The sequence below is a fragment of the Sciurus carolinensis genome, chromosome 1 (assembly GCF_902686445.1).
Source record: "Sciurus carolinensis chromosome 1, mSciCar1.2, whole genome shotgun sequence".
Lineage (NCBI taxonomy): Eukaryota > Metazoa > Chordata > Mammalia > Rodentia > Sciuridae > Sciurus > Sciurus carolinensis.
In genome coordinates, this window is record NC_062213.1 from 167,651,514 (window position 1) to 167,667,692 (window position 16,179).

General features: G+C 43.1%; 1 protein-coding gene and 1 non-coding gene across 2 annotated transcripts; both read right to left on the reverse strand.

Moving 5' to 3' along the window:
* Positions 1-1,735: 1,735 nt before the first annotated feature.
* On the reverse strand, positions 1,736-8,616 carry Gpx7 (glutathione peroxidase 7). Its single transcript, XM_047516553.1, has 3 exons — positions 8,392-8,616; positions 3,543-3,804; positions 1,736-2,514 (listed from the first exon to the last, which is right to left on the reverse strand). The coding sequence occupies exons 1-3, from the start codon at positions 8,524-8,526 to the stop codon at positions 2,351-2,353; spliced, it is 561 nt and encodes a 186-aa protein (XP_047372509.1). The 5' UTR covers positions 8,527-8,616; the 3' UTR covers positions 1,736-2,350.
* A 4,422-nt stretch (positions 8,617-13,038) lies between these two features.
* Trnaa-ggc (transfer RNA alanine (anticodon GGC)) lies at positions 13,039-13,107 on the reverse strand. The gene has a single exon. It is a non-coding gene; the product is annotated as a tRNA-Ala (tRNA).
* Between the last annotated feature and the right edge of the window lie 3,072 nt (positions 13,108-16,179).

The window sequence follows — 16,179 nt, forward strand, 5'->3', positions numbered from 1 at the left end:
ATTGTGTGTGTGTGTGCACATGAGCACATGCGGAACTGGAGCCTGGAGCAGGGTGTATGAGGGCAGGCTGGAGGCCACATGGCAAGGCTTGTGGTCAACCCACAGGTAGCTTTCACTCTACTCTGGGCAGTTTTTGAGGATCATTAAGGGAGACTGTGAGAACTATAAGTACAGTTGGAACCTTTGGTTGTCCAGTAGGAAAATGAAACACAGTAGAGATGGAACAATTTGCTGTCTGTGAGTCAGGGCATAGCTGGAACTTAAATCTGAATCTCCAGACTTTGAGAAATCTGCTTGGAAGATGAATTATTGATCAGTGACCTTGACCTTCACCCCAGTATTTAGCTGCCTCTTTATATTTGTGTAAAAGTGAAGCATATATTTTATATACAAAATTCAGACATTAAAGAAATATTTTAAAAAACGACTCCTATTATCTCACCCCTTCTCCCTCATAGACAACTTTCATTCAGTTTAGTCTATACTCTTCCCTATCACTTAACATTTAATAAAAATATTGTACTTGTTCATATTGCTTTTGTATATGCATGTGCATGTGTTCATTCTGTTTTACAACTTGCCCTTTTTTCACTTTTGGACAACTTTCTATGGTAGTTTATACAGATCTAACCCATTCATTTTAACCTTTGTATTAGTTTATCATTTAGATTTGTAACATTACCAGATCCATTTTGATGAACATATGGGTTATACCCCAAATTTCACTCTTATGAATGGTATACATACATACTATTTTTATATATACATATACAGTTTGGGTGTCTTTTAGAAGGGGAAATGATGAATCAAAGGATATGGAGATTTTGTTTTAAAAGATATTTCCAGTCAGATGCAGTGGTGTACATTTGTAATCCCAGTTACTTGGAAGGTTGAGGCAGGAGAATCACAAGTTTGAGGGCATCGTGGGCAACTTAGTGAAACCCTGTCTCCAAATAAAAAATAAAAAGGGCTTGTGGGGATGTAGCTCAATGATAAAGCACCTCTGGGTTTAATCCCTAGTACTAAGGGGATAAAATAAAAGATCACCAAAACAACCTTGTTCTATTTTATTGTCCTCTCAACAGTTTATATGAATGCCCCCTTCCCCATATCCTTACCAACAATGAGTATTATCATTTCAAAAATCTATATAACCTATGAGTCTGAATATCTTTTCATGTCCTCATTGGGTATTTGTATTCTTCTGTGAATTACCTATTTATATATTTTACTTTTGTTGTTATTGTTGTAGTAGTAGTATACTTTTGGTCTGTAAATTTTTATAGGGCAATAATTATTGGCTTGATTAAAAAAAAAAAAAAAAGGTCTGGAAGTCTTTGTACCAAATTGCTGACTGTGTTTACTTCCAGGGAGTGAGAGTATAGAAAATTGAGGGGGAAGACTTTAACTTTTATTTTATTTGGTACTAGAGATTGAACTCAGGGGCACTCGACCACTGAGCCACATTCCCAGCCATATTTTATATTTTATTTAGAGACAGGGTCTCATTGAGTTGCTTTACCTTGCCATTGCTGAGGTTGGCTATGAACTCAAGAACCCAGGGCTTCACATATGCTGTCAGGCAAGTGATCTGCCACTAAGCTCATCCCTAGCCCAGGGACTTGTATCTTTTGTAATTAATAATAATAATAATAATAATACACAAAGGAAAACAACAAATAATAAATGTTTGACCCAGATTTCCTTTTTTTTAAAATATATTTTTATTTGTCAATGGACCTTTATTTTACTTATTTATATGTGGTGCTGAGAATTGAACCCAGTGCCTCACACATGCTAGGCAAGCACTCTACCACTGAGCTACAATCCCAGCCCTGACCTAGATTTCTATTGGGTAGAAATTAATGTTGGGTATAAGTTTTTATTAATCACAAGCTAGTTTTTGGTTTATATGCCAAAAAAACCCACATTTATTGAATGCTTCCTTTTTGGTTGGCACTGCCCAAGGCACTTTCCCAGGTGCTCCATCCTAATCCTCACAACAGCCCTGTGAGGTAAGAACTGGCCCCATTTTCCAGAGTCCTGGGAGGGTAGATTATTGCTTCTACTTGCTACATGTCTTCATCAACTAGTGATTCATTGCCAAGAGCTCTTCTTGGCCAGGAGTTCCTACTGGTGGCTCTATGATTCAAATAATCAAAATGCTAGAATTTTCCCCTTATAAGAATAAAAGGGGAGGTGGGATAAGAATGAAGGAAAGAGAATCAGGTGGGATAAGAATGAAGGAAAGAGAATCAGTGGGTCTTTCCCTTTGAAGCACCATTTGAGTTTGCTTTGGTCACCTATACACAGGTGGGTGGGACGGGTGGTGGGAGAAGAGGCAGGGCAGTTATAAATCTTCTCGCTTCAGCAGGATGAGCTTCCTCACCAGCGCCATGACCTGAGGCCTGATCTCCTCCACTGACACAGTTGGGTCCCAAGCCCCTACCACCTTTCCATCTGGGGCCACGAGATACTTCCAGAAGTTCCAGGTGGGCTCCTTCCCAGAAGTCTCTAGAGGAAAAGGAAGAAGGTGAACAAAGTATGCTTCTCTGTGTATTCTCTCCTGGAATTCCACCAGCTAGCTGGGTAACCTGGGGTCCTTTTGCCTTCCTGACCCTGGGTTGATCCTCAACCTCCTGGGTCTGGTTGTATTAGAACCATTGGAAGGTTTGGGGGTGCTGCTTCAGTAGGTCTCCCTTGGTGCTTCTAAAAGCAAGGTCAAATTTTATCTATGATCATGGGAACTGGGAGAGAACTAACAAAAACACACAGGAGAAAAGCAAACACTGGGATTGACCAGAGAAGGAAAACATAAACCTGCCTTGGTAAGGGACATTTTGTTTGCTTCACTATTGCTGCTTATTTACTCCTACAGGTGAGTGGGTGGTGGGGTTATGGTGAGAGATACAAAGAAACCAGAAGCATGGAGTGAAAGAAAGCAAAAATGGAGCCCCCAAAGGAGGAAAAAGGCCTAAGGGAAGTAATAGGATCATGAAAAGCTTGGCCCATGAGCCCATTTTGTGGCTCTGAGGTTTTTTAGGGCTGGAGAAGGGATCTACTCTGAAACACTCACAATCTGGTAGTTTAGCTCAGGTTTCCCTCCCATGGTCTTTGCCTCTGGCTCAGGGCAGGAAATACCTGTCATCTTGGTCAGCCTTCTCCAAGCATGTGGCATCCTCGTGGTGTCTCCTCTTAAGTCCATAAACTCAACTAATCCACATGGACTAAAGTGTGAGGGCCAATCTCCTTCTAGGAGCCCATGCATATGAAAACAGAACCTAGAGAAGTCCTTGGGAGTCACCCTGAGGAACAGCTGCAAGGCACCAGGTGTGGAGATATTCTTAGGCAGAAGTCCCCCTCAGGTTGGCCCTCCCCCACTTAACTTAATGATTAGTATTGGAATAAAACATCAACCCACCTGAGAGGGTCAGGGAAAGGGGGCCCACATTACCAAGCTAGCCAGTGGCTTCTGTGACCTGGAGAGCTATGGCTTCAGCCAGCTGAGAGGGAAGGTGAGGGCAAGAAGGGATAGGACTCACCAGTCAGGTACTTGAAGGCAGGGTGGGCACCAGTGCCAGTGACTGCAATCTTGCTAAACATGGGGAAAGAGACACTATAGGTGCGACGGACAAAGCTCTCAATCTCCCCATTGCTGTCTGGCTCTTGTTGGCCAAACTGGTTGCAGGGAAAGGCAAGCACGTTGAAGTGGTGGGGACCCAGGTCCCGCTGCAGCTGCTGCAGGGCTCGATAATGCTCGTCTGTGAAGCCACACTCACTAGCCACATTCACCACTAGGGACACCTGGATGGTAAAAAGAAAACCCCACTATGTACATATGTACAATCTCATTTTTGTTCCCTTCCCTCCAGCAAACAAATACCGTTTTCTCTGATCACTAGACTAATCCCTAATTTTATTAAAAGCTAAGGCAATAAATATGCACAGTATACTATTTATGTGTATGTATCTCACATATACATGTACATAAGCACACACAGGCACACATGGAATCAAGCATGCATGGGTTAATGGATGTGTGTATATATACATGAACTTGTGTGGGTATAAGTACACAATACAGGGGCTGGAGTTGTAGCTCAGTGGTAGAGTATTTGCCTAGCACATGTGAGGCACTGGGTTTGATCCTCAGCACCACATAAAAAATAAGTAAAATAAAGGCATTGTGTTCATATACAACTAAAGAAAATGTTTTAAAAAATACACTATACACATAAATGGGTTCACACATGCCCTACCATACAAACATGCATTAGCAAAGAACGCACATGCTCACAAACAGCACAAAGTCACACACACGCTGGTGAGCACACATTAGGAGGTGATGTAGGAGAGTAGAAAGGCACACCTGGGTTCAATTTTTGGCTCAGTCAGCTGGCATTCAACTCTCTACACTATAGTTGCCTTCATGTTTTGGCTTCCTTTCTAGAATGGAAACCTGCTGAGGATAGGAGCCAGGTACGCTTCTTCTCTGGGTTGGTATAGGAAGAAGCCTCAGTAAGTGTCTGCTGAATAAATAACACACACATAAACACCTGCATGGTACAGAGACAGACACAGGTTTTCTGGATAAAAAGACCCTGGGATCCCAGGTCAATTCCATTTTTATTCCCTCTAGTAAAGAAATGCATCTTTCTTGGGTCACTAGATGTGTTTGTTAAGTCAGCTTTTTCAGCACTGTGACCAAAAGACCTGACAAGAACAATTTTAGAGGAGAAAGTGTATTTGGAGCTCACAGTTGCAGAGGTCTCAGTTCATAGACAACTGGTTCTATTGCTCTGGACCCAAGGTGAGGCAGAACATCATGGTGGAAGTGTGTGACAGAGGAAAGCAGCTCAGGAGATGGCACCAGGAAGCAGGGAGAGACTTCTCCACTCACCAGGGACAAAACATATACCCCAAAGTCATGTTCCCAGTAATTTATCTCTTCCAGTCACGCCCTTCCTGCCTATATTCACCACTCAGTTAATCCATTCAAGTGGATTAATGCACTGATTAGGTTAAGGCTCTCCTAACTTGATCATTTCACCTCTAAACTTTCTTGCATTGTCTCACAAATGAGTTTTTGGAAGGACACCTCATCTCTAAACCATAACAGACTAATCCCTGATTTTATTAAAGGCGTAGGCAATAAATATAAAGCTGGGTAACTGGAGATTCAACCAGGGCCTTGCACATGCTAAGCAAGTGCTCTACCTCTAAGCTACACTCTCAGCCCCCACTGGCTGCTTTTTGAGAGAGCTTGGATTATACCAGCTGGTCCCATGAAGAGGGCCCCTTCCCAGGCGGCAGTCTGGAGCACTGGATAAGCACAGGCACAAATTGCTCAGGCTAGATAGGGTTTCTCAACCTCAGCACTATTGATATTATAGGCCAGATAATCCTTTGTAGTGGGAGGCATCCTGTTCATTGTAGGATGTTTGGCAACATCCCTGGCCTCCACTTATTAGATGCCTAGTCTTGACAATCAAAAATATTTCCTTACAATGCAAAATGTTCTCATGGGAAGCAAAATCACCCCTAGCGGAAACCACTGGTCTAAATGACTGAAACACTGAGCAATAACTCCTCTCCCCAGCTTCCACCAAATGAGGAAGGATTGATTTCCTGGGGCCAAAAACTATAACAACCCTCATTTGCAGTCAACACAGGTTATACTCTACCTGGAATGGTGAGAAACTGGGACTCTTAACCACTTTCCTCAGTTAGGGGCTTCCCACATTCTTCCCTGCTGAATCCCCAAATAATGAGAGTATTTAAAGGTTGCTTATTTTTAACCTACACCATGTGTGGTCTACCTGCTCTTTTGGAAGTGGGTAGAACTTGTTTCTAGTTCTGAAACCAAAAAGTTTGGTCTTTAGAAATCAAAACACAGACAAACACACCCAAATACACACAGATAATTTACATATGTATATATACAAGCACAAATATAGACTCAGATACATAGAAGCAAGTAAACAAATACACCATTCATACACATATTACACTTAGGCCTATAGGTACACAACCCCACACAGGAAGCAAGCACATTCCCAAGACGTCATTCATCCATAGTCAACACGTCTAAATAACTGTGACCCAGTTAACTTGAGGGCATAAACCGTGTTAATCTTGCTCATGGCTGCTACCAGGACTGGACTCAGTGCCAGGTTGCAGTAGGAGTCAGTAAATGTTTGTAGATGAATGAATGAGCATATTGCCCAAGCAGCAACAAGCTGGGATAAGGCATAATACCATTTACAGCTTTCTTGGACTGATCGTTTCCTGATTTCCCTTTAAATTTAACAATTAAGGGCGTAAACTCTGGAGTTAGACTGCCTGGGCTCAAATTCTAACTCTACTCCTTAGTAGCTATGAAATATGGCTCTATTTTTGTCTTAGCAGTTATTACTAATTGAAGTTACCTCGTTTATTTCTCAGTTCCTTGTTTGTAGTCTCTTTCCTCCCCATATCTGCTCTACTGAAGCAGAAACTTGCCTGTTTTATTTACCCTGGTAACTACAGGGCCTGGCCAACTACCTAGTACCTAGTAGGTGCTGAATAATGCACAATGAATAAATGAGTAGCAGAGCTGGTCTGGTGCTAAATATGGAACTCTGGGAGCTGCACCAGTGGGATGGGGAGGCCTGAAAGGAATGGGCAATGCTCTTATTTGCTCTTGACTTGACTCCTGGATGAGATTTCTGCTGAGACCCACCAACACAGGCCCAGGGCACTCTACAGTTTACCAAATGCTTCCACAGTTTCATTTCATTTAAAACTCAACATCACCCCTTGGGACAATCAGGACAGGAACTACTATCTCCAGGACCCCCAGCATAATTGAGTTTCAAGGATTTTGTTAGTACTTTTGTTACTAAAAATGGTCTTGCTATCAAGAAAAAGCCACTTTGGTGTAGTCCATCCAAATATGGATGACGGACTCAAATGTTCATTAGATTCCAACTCCCACTTTTCTACACCAGGGCCGCCAGCACATCCTAAGGAAGACCTGGAGGTTCTTTTTTTTTCCTTTTTTTTTTTTTTTCTTTTTTTTTTTTTTTTTAATATCATGGAGTTTTTGTTGTTGTTTGTTTTTAAAATATTTTTTACTTGTAGATGAACACAATACCTTTATTTATTTATTTATTTTTATGTGGTGCTGAGGATCAAACCCAGCACCTCGCACGTGCTAGGCAAGCGCTCTACCACTGAGTCACAACCGCAGCCCGACTTGGAGGTTCTTGCTCAAATCGGTATAACATCTTGACCTTTGAAGGCAGCCTTCAAGGCATCCTTAACTCCTTAGGCTGCCTCCTTTACCATCCTCAGCGTCTGGATTTAAATTCAAGCCCAACTGCTCGAAAGCTTCCTGCCCCTCCCCCACCCTTCTCGCGGTTTGCTTAGGAGCTTTGATTTGGGCAGTTTTCTTTGTCTGGAACGCTCTGTCTTGCTAAAATTCCTTTTTTTTTTTTTTTTCGGTACCAGGGGTTGAACCCAGAGGCACTTAACCACTGAGCTACATCCCTAGTCCTATTTATTTTTCAATTTGAGGCAGGGTCTCACTAAGTTGCTTAGGGCCTCTAAATTGCTGAGGCTGGTCTCGGACTTGCGATCCTCTTGCCTCAGACTCCGGAGTCGCTGGGATTGCAGGTGTGCCCCACCGCGCCCGATTTAAAATCCACTCTTATTTCAAAGATTCAATCCACACACACTTCCTATCTTAAATCATCTTTGAACCAAGAGATTCCCTCTTAGTAATGAGGCCAATTCACACAGGATTAGTATCTCAACCTAAACTGCCCTCTGAGTCTGTCCACAGCGGACCAAAGATGGGGCGGGGGGGCGGTGTAGGGTTCCCTTCCAGTCTGGGTCGATTTTAGTGCTGTGAGGCCTTGTGCAAATGCCTTCCCTCTCTGGGCCATGGGTTCCCGTCAGGATCCCGTGCATTTTAAAAGCTAACTCCCTTTGCGCTGCACGTTCATCTCTAGTGTTTTCGTTGGATTCAGTATCAGCAACTCCCTCTTCGGTTCTAGACGCAGAAACTGGGAATGGGAGAGGCAAAGGCCTCATGAGGCGAGGGTTACTTTTTTCCACTCGCGAGAAACAAAGCCTGGGCCAGGGCACCCACCTTCCTGGCGAGGTTGCGACCCGGGTGCCCAAAGGCAGGGGGAGTGCTGGCTGCGCGGCTCTCACTGCGCGCCAGGGCCGTGCCACGTAGTCGCGGGTCACAGCAGGCGAAGGGCAGTAGGGCGCAGCGCCCGGGGCGGGGAGTGCGGGAGTCGGGGTGGGAAGCCAGCGCCCGGCGGGCAGCCACCCCGGCAGTCGCGGGTCGCCCCCAGGCCCCGCCAGGGCGGCGCCCCGGCCCCGCGTCGCACGCTCACTCACCGAGCCGCGGTACTTCTCCAGCGACACCAGCTTGCCCCGGATGTTGACCGCCTTGAAGTCGTAGAAGTCCTGCTCCCGCTGCGCGCAGGCCGCGGCCCACAGGAGCAGCCACGCCGCCGCCACCGCAGCCCCCATGACTCGCTTCGGAGGTGGCGGCGCTGCGAGGGCAAAGACGAGGCGGGGGAGCCCGCGTTGGGGGGCGGGAAGAGGCGGCCCGCGAGGCAGGACGCGCCCCCTTCCCGTTCTCCTCGGCAGGCGATGTCGCGTGGAACTCCGGACCTCAGTTTCCCTAGCTGTTCTGAGGGAGCGGCAGACTTCGCCCGCCTGCCCCCATCCCAGAGCCGAGGTCTCAGGATTCTGACCTCTGAGACCAGAATTCGCTTATGAGCCTCCCTCTTGTTCCAGGACGTGGTAGAAAAGGAGACAAAAATCTGAGTCAGAGGGCTTATCTTCTAATTAGTGCACCACCTTAGGCTGGTCACTCCATCCCTCCAGGCCTCCTATTTAGTTTCTCCACCTATTTAGTCGGGCTAGCCTCCGTTCCTGATCCACCTGGTCAGTGTCGAATGGGAGTGCTGTACTTTAATAGAAAAGTGAATGTGAAACACTTTCACAACTGAATGATGCCTACAAACTTTAGGTAAATGAACTAATGTTTCCTGAAAGTGACAGCTCAGAGAGGTTGGTTTCCTAGGAAGCAGATCTGAGATGGAGATGGGAGAGTGCAGAGGCTGCCGTAGGGAGCACCCTTGGGATCAACACCTGTGGAAGGACTGGCAGAGGGAGAAGTGGAGAGCTCCATGCAGGCCTGAGGACAGTCCTGGCTGACCCAACAGGGACTCCGAAGCTAGAATGGCCCATCAGAATTGTGTGCGGATGAGTTAAGAGAGCCAGGCCTTTATATCCTTGCCTTTATCCATCATTGGATGTGGGACTGGCTGGGAAGAGCTAAGATAGTACTAACCTTGGAGGGGCTGACAGTTAAAGACTTCATGCTAAACCGTACTCCCAGCAGCTAGTCTTCCAAGTCTTCAATGACAGGGATCTGGGCAGCACAACACAGTGTTTCCCAGGCTCAGAAAACCTCTGTGGCGCCCACGAAGGGCCAAACACAGGGCTGGGTGCTGACCCTATGTTACCCCTCCAGGAATTCACAGGCTGGTGTAAGAGAAGCCAGGTAAACTGGAGATTGAGTATGTTAAGGACTAAGCAGTCCTGGATTCATTCAACAAACGCTTCCTGAGTACCCAATCTGTGCCATGTTCTGCTCTAGGTGCTTCTTATGCAGTGATGAACAAGACAGGCATGGATCCTACCCAGGAGAGACAGACAGTAAATATTCCTAACTGGCTCCATCACTACTATTATGATAAGTACCACCAAACTAGCTTAGGGTTGAGGGTTTCAAATGAGAAGGGAGGTTTGAACTGAACTCAGATGAATAAGTAGAAATTAGATTGAAGCAGGGAAGAACTTGCAAAGGTCCTGAGTGTGAGAGAAACACGGTGCACTGAGTAACAAGGATGGCTACTTTGAGTTTGACTGAAGCAGAGAGAACAAAGGATGTGAGGGGAGTAGGGGAGGGGGAGTGGCAGGCAGGAGTGAGATTGCACAGAGCCTGGTGGACCACAGTAAAGATTATGGTCTTTGACCCAAGAAATGAAGTTTTTTTGTTGTTGTTGTTTTGTTTTGTTTTGTTTTGTTTTCTTTTTTTGTAGAAAGATCCTTCTGGTTCTCCTGTGGTGAGTGGACCAGAAAGGGCAAGAGCAGATATGGTCCAGATGCTGGCATAGAGGAAGTTTTAGGAATTTGAGGCCCAGAAGTGGTGACAGAAAAATCATGTCTTGACAGAGGAATGGGAATTCTGGAGGCTGGGGAGGTGAAAGGCAAAGATGTCAGCCAGAAGGCTCAGAGCCTGAGAGAAGGGCTTGGTTGTTTGGGATGAGATAGGGAGTGGGGCAGATAAGGCTGCAGGGATCATGAGGGACCAGATGGGAAGGGCCTTGAATGCCAAGTCACTCTCCAGGCAGTGGTAAGCAAAAGGTTTGAAATTGAGCAAAAGTTCACATAGTTTCTAAGACTCGAACCCAGGTGTTTAGATTTTGGAGCGTGAGGTCTTTCTGCACCAAGGTAGTCTTGCTCTTCAAGGAGCAGGCTACATTGTTAGAAAAGGTGGAAAATAGGAGAAAGGGTGCTTCAGAAAGGGTCAAGGCATAAGTAAAGTCCCCCTGCCCTTCCTATTCCTTCTTCCCACTCTCTAGTGGGAGCCCACAGCCTATGATGGGAATAGCTGTTTAACAGATCCCTCTTCCCTGCTCTGCTCCTGCGAAATCATTGTTTTCCCTTCCTGCCATCTGCCCCTTTACTCAGCTTTTCCTTTGTGTCCCAATAACCAGGACTTCTCAAGCTCTGCTTCACACAACTAGTGGTTTTGCATGCTTGGACAACCTATTTGTTGTTAAAATCCAGTTAGGTGGGCATTTCTACTAAATATGAATAATGTTAATAGCAAAATGTTCCTAAATTCTAAGTTTCTTTGTTGGGTTCTTCTCTCCTCTCCTATTCATACTTCAAAACCAGCTCAGATATCATCCTCTGCTACTTTACTTAATCAGTCCTTCTTCTCTGCTGCTTTTGCACCCACTATATTTTTCCTTTAGTTGGTTGAAGGCAATTTTGCACAGTTGTCAGTTTCTGTGGTTATTTGTGCCACCAGGCTGGGATCATCTTGAGGGTAGGCAGAACTTGGTCTTAATAATCTTGTATCCTCCTGACATACACTTGGCAAACAGTCATTTTTCTTAAACCTTCTGGTGACTTCTATTACTTGTCTATGCTAGAATCTAATATGAGATGCTATTGATTATTGTCAATTGTATTTATTTTGTAATTTTATTTTTCATATATTATGAAATTTTGGTGTTTTGAAAGAGCACAGTTATTTCCAGGTGACCCATCTACACAAATGGCATAGACAAAGGTACATACAGTTCTCAGCTGGGTACCTGGAAAGGTTGGGGACTCGCTCCTGGATCCCCACTACTCTTCTTCCTTGTAATAAACTCAGAGACACTCTATGGATATATAAGATGTTCATGATTTGTTTGTTCAACAGACTTTTTATAGTGCCTAATAATACAAGAAACTATTTTAAGGGCTTTAATAGAGTAGTGAATAAGACAGACAAAATGCTAGATGAAAACCTCTTGAACTTACGTTCCAGTGATCACAGTACTTATTGAAAGTTCCATACAGTCACTTCGTAAAAACTAAAATTTACAACTGGGTGTGCTGGCACATGCCTGTAATCCTAGACTACTCAGGAGGCTGACGTGGGAGCATCACAAGTTGAAGGCCAGCCTGAGCAACTTAGGGAGACACTGTCTCAAAATAAAAAATTGAAAGGGCTGGGGATGTGGTAGAGCATACCTGGGTTCAATTCCTAGTATCACACACACAAAAAAAAGACCCCTAAAACTTACTGCTGGATGCTATGGTATCAGAGAGGAGGATTGGTTGAGCCCAGGAGTTCAGACCCAACCTGGGCAACATAGTGAGACCTTGTCTCTAAAACAAACAACTCTCCCATCCCCATGAAACTTATAATACAAAACATATGGTACTTTAAATGATAAAAAGCAAGAGAGATGGATAGTGTGATGGTTGGATGGGAGGGATTGCAATTTAAGTCAATTTTTGAGTGTAGTCTCACTGAGAGAGTAGATTTGAGCAAAGAAAGAAAGCAAAATATGAGGGAAAGTTGAGGAGAAGAATTCCAGGTAGAGGAAGTAGCAAGTACAAAGAACCTGAGGTGAGGGCATGCATGATTTGTTTTAAGAAAAGCAGAGTATGATATGTTAAAAATACATTATACTGCCACGTAGAACTAAAAAGAACAAATAAAAGAAATAAAAGCAGACTAATGTGGGAGTGGAGCGAGTGACATTAGAGAAGTAAGAGAATGGGTGGGCAGATTCTAAAGGGTCTTACAAGTCATTGTAAAGACTTTGCCTTTGACTCTGAAATGGGAAGTCACTGAATATTTTAACCAGGTAAATGACATTTATATTCCTCCCCAACTCCTCTAGTACTGGGGATCAAACCCAGGGCCTCATACAGCCTAGGTTAGTACTCTACCACTGAGCTACATCCCCAATGTGGGAGACGTTTCTGATTTATGTTTTAGTAGAATCACTCTAACTGCAATACTGGAAAGAGCAGACTACTCAGGAGCCTATTCAATATTCCACATGAGGGGACAGGTGGACAGTAGGGTGGTAGAAAGCAGTAAGATTTCTGAATATATTTTGAAAGTGAGACAAAAGGATTTCCTAATAGGTTGGATATAGAGTATAAAAGAAATAGTGATGGATGACCTTAAGATTTTTGAACAGAGCAACTGGAAGGATAAAATTGCCATTGAGAGGAGGATACCTGTAGGGGCAACTGGTTTGGGATGGAGAATCAGGAGCTCAGTTTTGGAAATGTTAAGTTTGAGTAACCTAATAGCAGTAGTATGCTGGTAAATATTTAACAATTACTGTCCAGGAAAAAAAGATGTACATGTATACATACATAAGTTTACTGACAATGATGCATATCACACAAATAATAAAATACATAGTACTCTTTTTTTTTTTTTTTTTTTGGTACTGGGGATTGAACCCAGGGCCTTGTGCTTGCCAGGCAAGCACTCTACCAACTGAGCTATGTCCCCAGCCCCTCATAGTACTCTTTATTGAAAATTCCATATGGCCAAATCATTCTCACAGAATGCTTTAACTGATTTTTGCCAAACTTGTGTCTATAACCAACAAATGATTGTAGCCACTGAACAAGTGTAATTCCAAGAGGAATATTTGTTGATATTCAAATTTACTTTACTAGTAAGAGGAAAGTCAAATAATAGGAACATGGTGGAACTTTACTTGTCAATGACAAGTAATTATTTTGTGGAATCAAAAAGGGTTCCCAATACTGGAAGAATATTTCCTGAAAAATTTTTTGTTATTCATAATGCAATGGATGCTGACACAATACACTCTAAATTCAATATACACTGCTAACATCTATTAACATGTTTTTCCATTATTAAGTCCAGCCAGGCAATGAACAAAACAATAAATCAATCCTTGATTGGTAGCACTTGCCAATTTCTATGGTGTAATACTTCTGCTGTGGTTGATTCTGAACTGCCAGCATATGTTATCACACAGAATGAGGAAGAGGTTAGAGAGTACCATGCCATTATAGAGTATTTCCACAACACAGAATAGATGTAACTAACCCTGACAACATACAAAGTAATGAAATATAGTAAAGTAATGAGAAAACAACAGACTGGCTGGCTTGCTTTCTTCCTTTCTTTCTTCTTTCATGTGGTACTGGGAATGGAACCCAGGGCCTTGCACATGCTAGGCAAGCACTCTATGGCTCAGCTTCAGCACCAGCTCGAGCTTTAAATATTACCTTTGTTCAATTTATATAATTTAATTTTTAGCAATGGCTGTGGTAAGCAAGGGATTCACAAAAGTTCAGACACCATTCCTAACTCTAGTTAGCTTAGATATGTGAGTGTGTAATCCAAAGAGATATAAGTAAAAGATAAAAGTTTGGAAGTAGACAGCATGCAGAGTATTTAAAGTCATGATAATGGAGAGTTGGTATAGACGGGAGACCCAAAGGATTTCAACAGTCAACATCAGGGAGATGAAGACATCAGAGAAATGAAAAAGAACCAGGAGAAGAGACTGAAAAACAATAGCCAGAGGAAGAACAAATGACCCCAGGAGTGCAGTGCGCCATGTAGGCCAAGTGACATATTTGTTCTAGGATGGAGAAAATGATTAACTTGTCAAATATTGCTGATATATCTAGGAAGACTAGGACTGAGCAATTTGTCCTCCAACCAATAAAGGGAAACAAACAAACAAAAATACAATATTTTCATTGCTCTTTGTCATTACTGATGCTGGGATTTCTTTCCCTTATCCTTATTGCAAACTCCCTCCTGTTTCTAGGCTTTATCAGTCAGGGAGGGCCTCAATCGGAATGGCACATTCAGATTAGGCTAATTTGGTGAAGGTTTATTTACAAAGGGACTAATTTTATACATGTGGGTGGGAGGTGGGGGAAGACAGCAATAGTTCAGGAACCTGTTTGAGCTATTAACACCGTTTGACATGACTGGGTAGGAAGAGGGTGGAGAGATGACAGAAACTAGGAAAAGTCTTGAACATTGAGCCATCTTTTTTTTTTTTTTTTTAATAATTTTTAGTTGTTGATGGGCATTTTTTTTTTTAATTTATATGCAGTGCTGAGAAGCAAACCCAGTGCCTCACACATGCTAGGCAAATGCTCTACTGCTAAGCCACAACCCCAGCCCCATTGGAAAAAGGTCTGTTACCTTAAAAGAGATCACAGCCATCTGGATGGGATGGCACACACCTGTATTCCCAGCAACTGAGCAAGATGAGACAGAAGGATCACAAGTTTGAGGCCGCTTCCACAGTTTAGCAGCCCTGAGCAATTTAGCAAGACCATCAAAAGATAAAAATGACTGGGGGTGTAGTTCAGTGGTAAACCTCACCTGAGTTCAATATCCCCAGTACCGAAAAAAAAAAAAAAAAGGAAATTCATAGCTAACCCCAGTCAAACTTTTAGGGAAGTATCCAGGGAATTCATTTCTCAGCCCTCCCTCTCACCAGTCTTCTTCAAGGCCTCTACCTGAATGGAAGCCAGGAAGCAAAGGAGCTGGCTAATGTTATCAGTACAGGTTCACTGTACTGGGCAAACAGAGGGGTGAACAGTGGCTTTAAAGGGCCAGAGGCTATTGAGCACACAAACCACAGTTAGAAACAACTTCTTGGAATGTGGCATAGATAGGTACATGATGGTGTTTTATTCAACCATAAAGAAAAATGAAATTATGTCATTTGCAGGAAAATAGACGGACCTGGAGACCATTATGTTAAGCAAAATAAGTCAAACTCAGTATGTTAAGGGTTGTATGTTTTCTCTCATATGCAGAAGCCTAAGAAGAAAAAAGAAAAAGACAGGTAGGGGGATCTCATGAAAATCAAAGGGATACTAGTGGAGAAAGTGGGAGTGGGAGTTGAGAAGGAAAGGGGAAGTGCTGGGGAGTGATATTGGCCCAATTGTATTATTATATTGTACATTGTGTGTATATACAAATATGTAACAACAAATCCCATCAGTATATACAACTATAATGCACCAATAAAAAGTGTGGGGGCGGGGAAAGAATAAAGGTGGAGCATTTATGGAAGTTCATTGTGCAAAAACAAACAAAAGCAACTTCTTGGCCTGTGGGGGAAGTTAGTGATAGAATACTTGCCTAGTATATGTAAGGCCCTATGTTCTATGCTAGCATTGCAAAAAAGTTTTTTTTTTTTTTTAACATTCAGGGTTATTATTGAGATATGATTTGTATTCCCAGTCATTTGGACTTATTTTTGGTTTTTAACTTGGCTTGGTTTCTCCTTTGAATGGTTTTTCCTTTAAGGTATTTCTGCCCTTTGCTGACCTACATTGTTGTTTTTCATTTCCTCCTCATGGAATATTTTGCTGAGAATATTCTGTAGTGCAGGCTTTCTATTTGTAAATTCTTTTAACTTTTGTTTATCATGAAGGATTTTATTTCGTTTTCAAATCTGAAGGTTAGTTTTGCTGGGTATAGGATTCTTGGTTGGCAACCATGTTCTTTCAGATCTTGAAATATGTTGTTCCAGGCCCTTCTAGCTTTTAGAGTCTGGGTTGAGAAGTCGG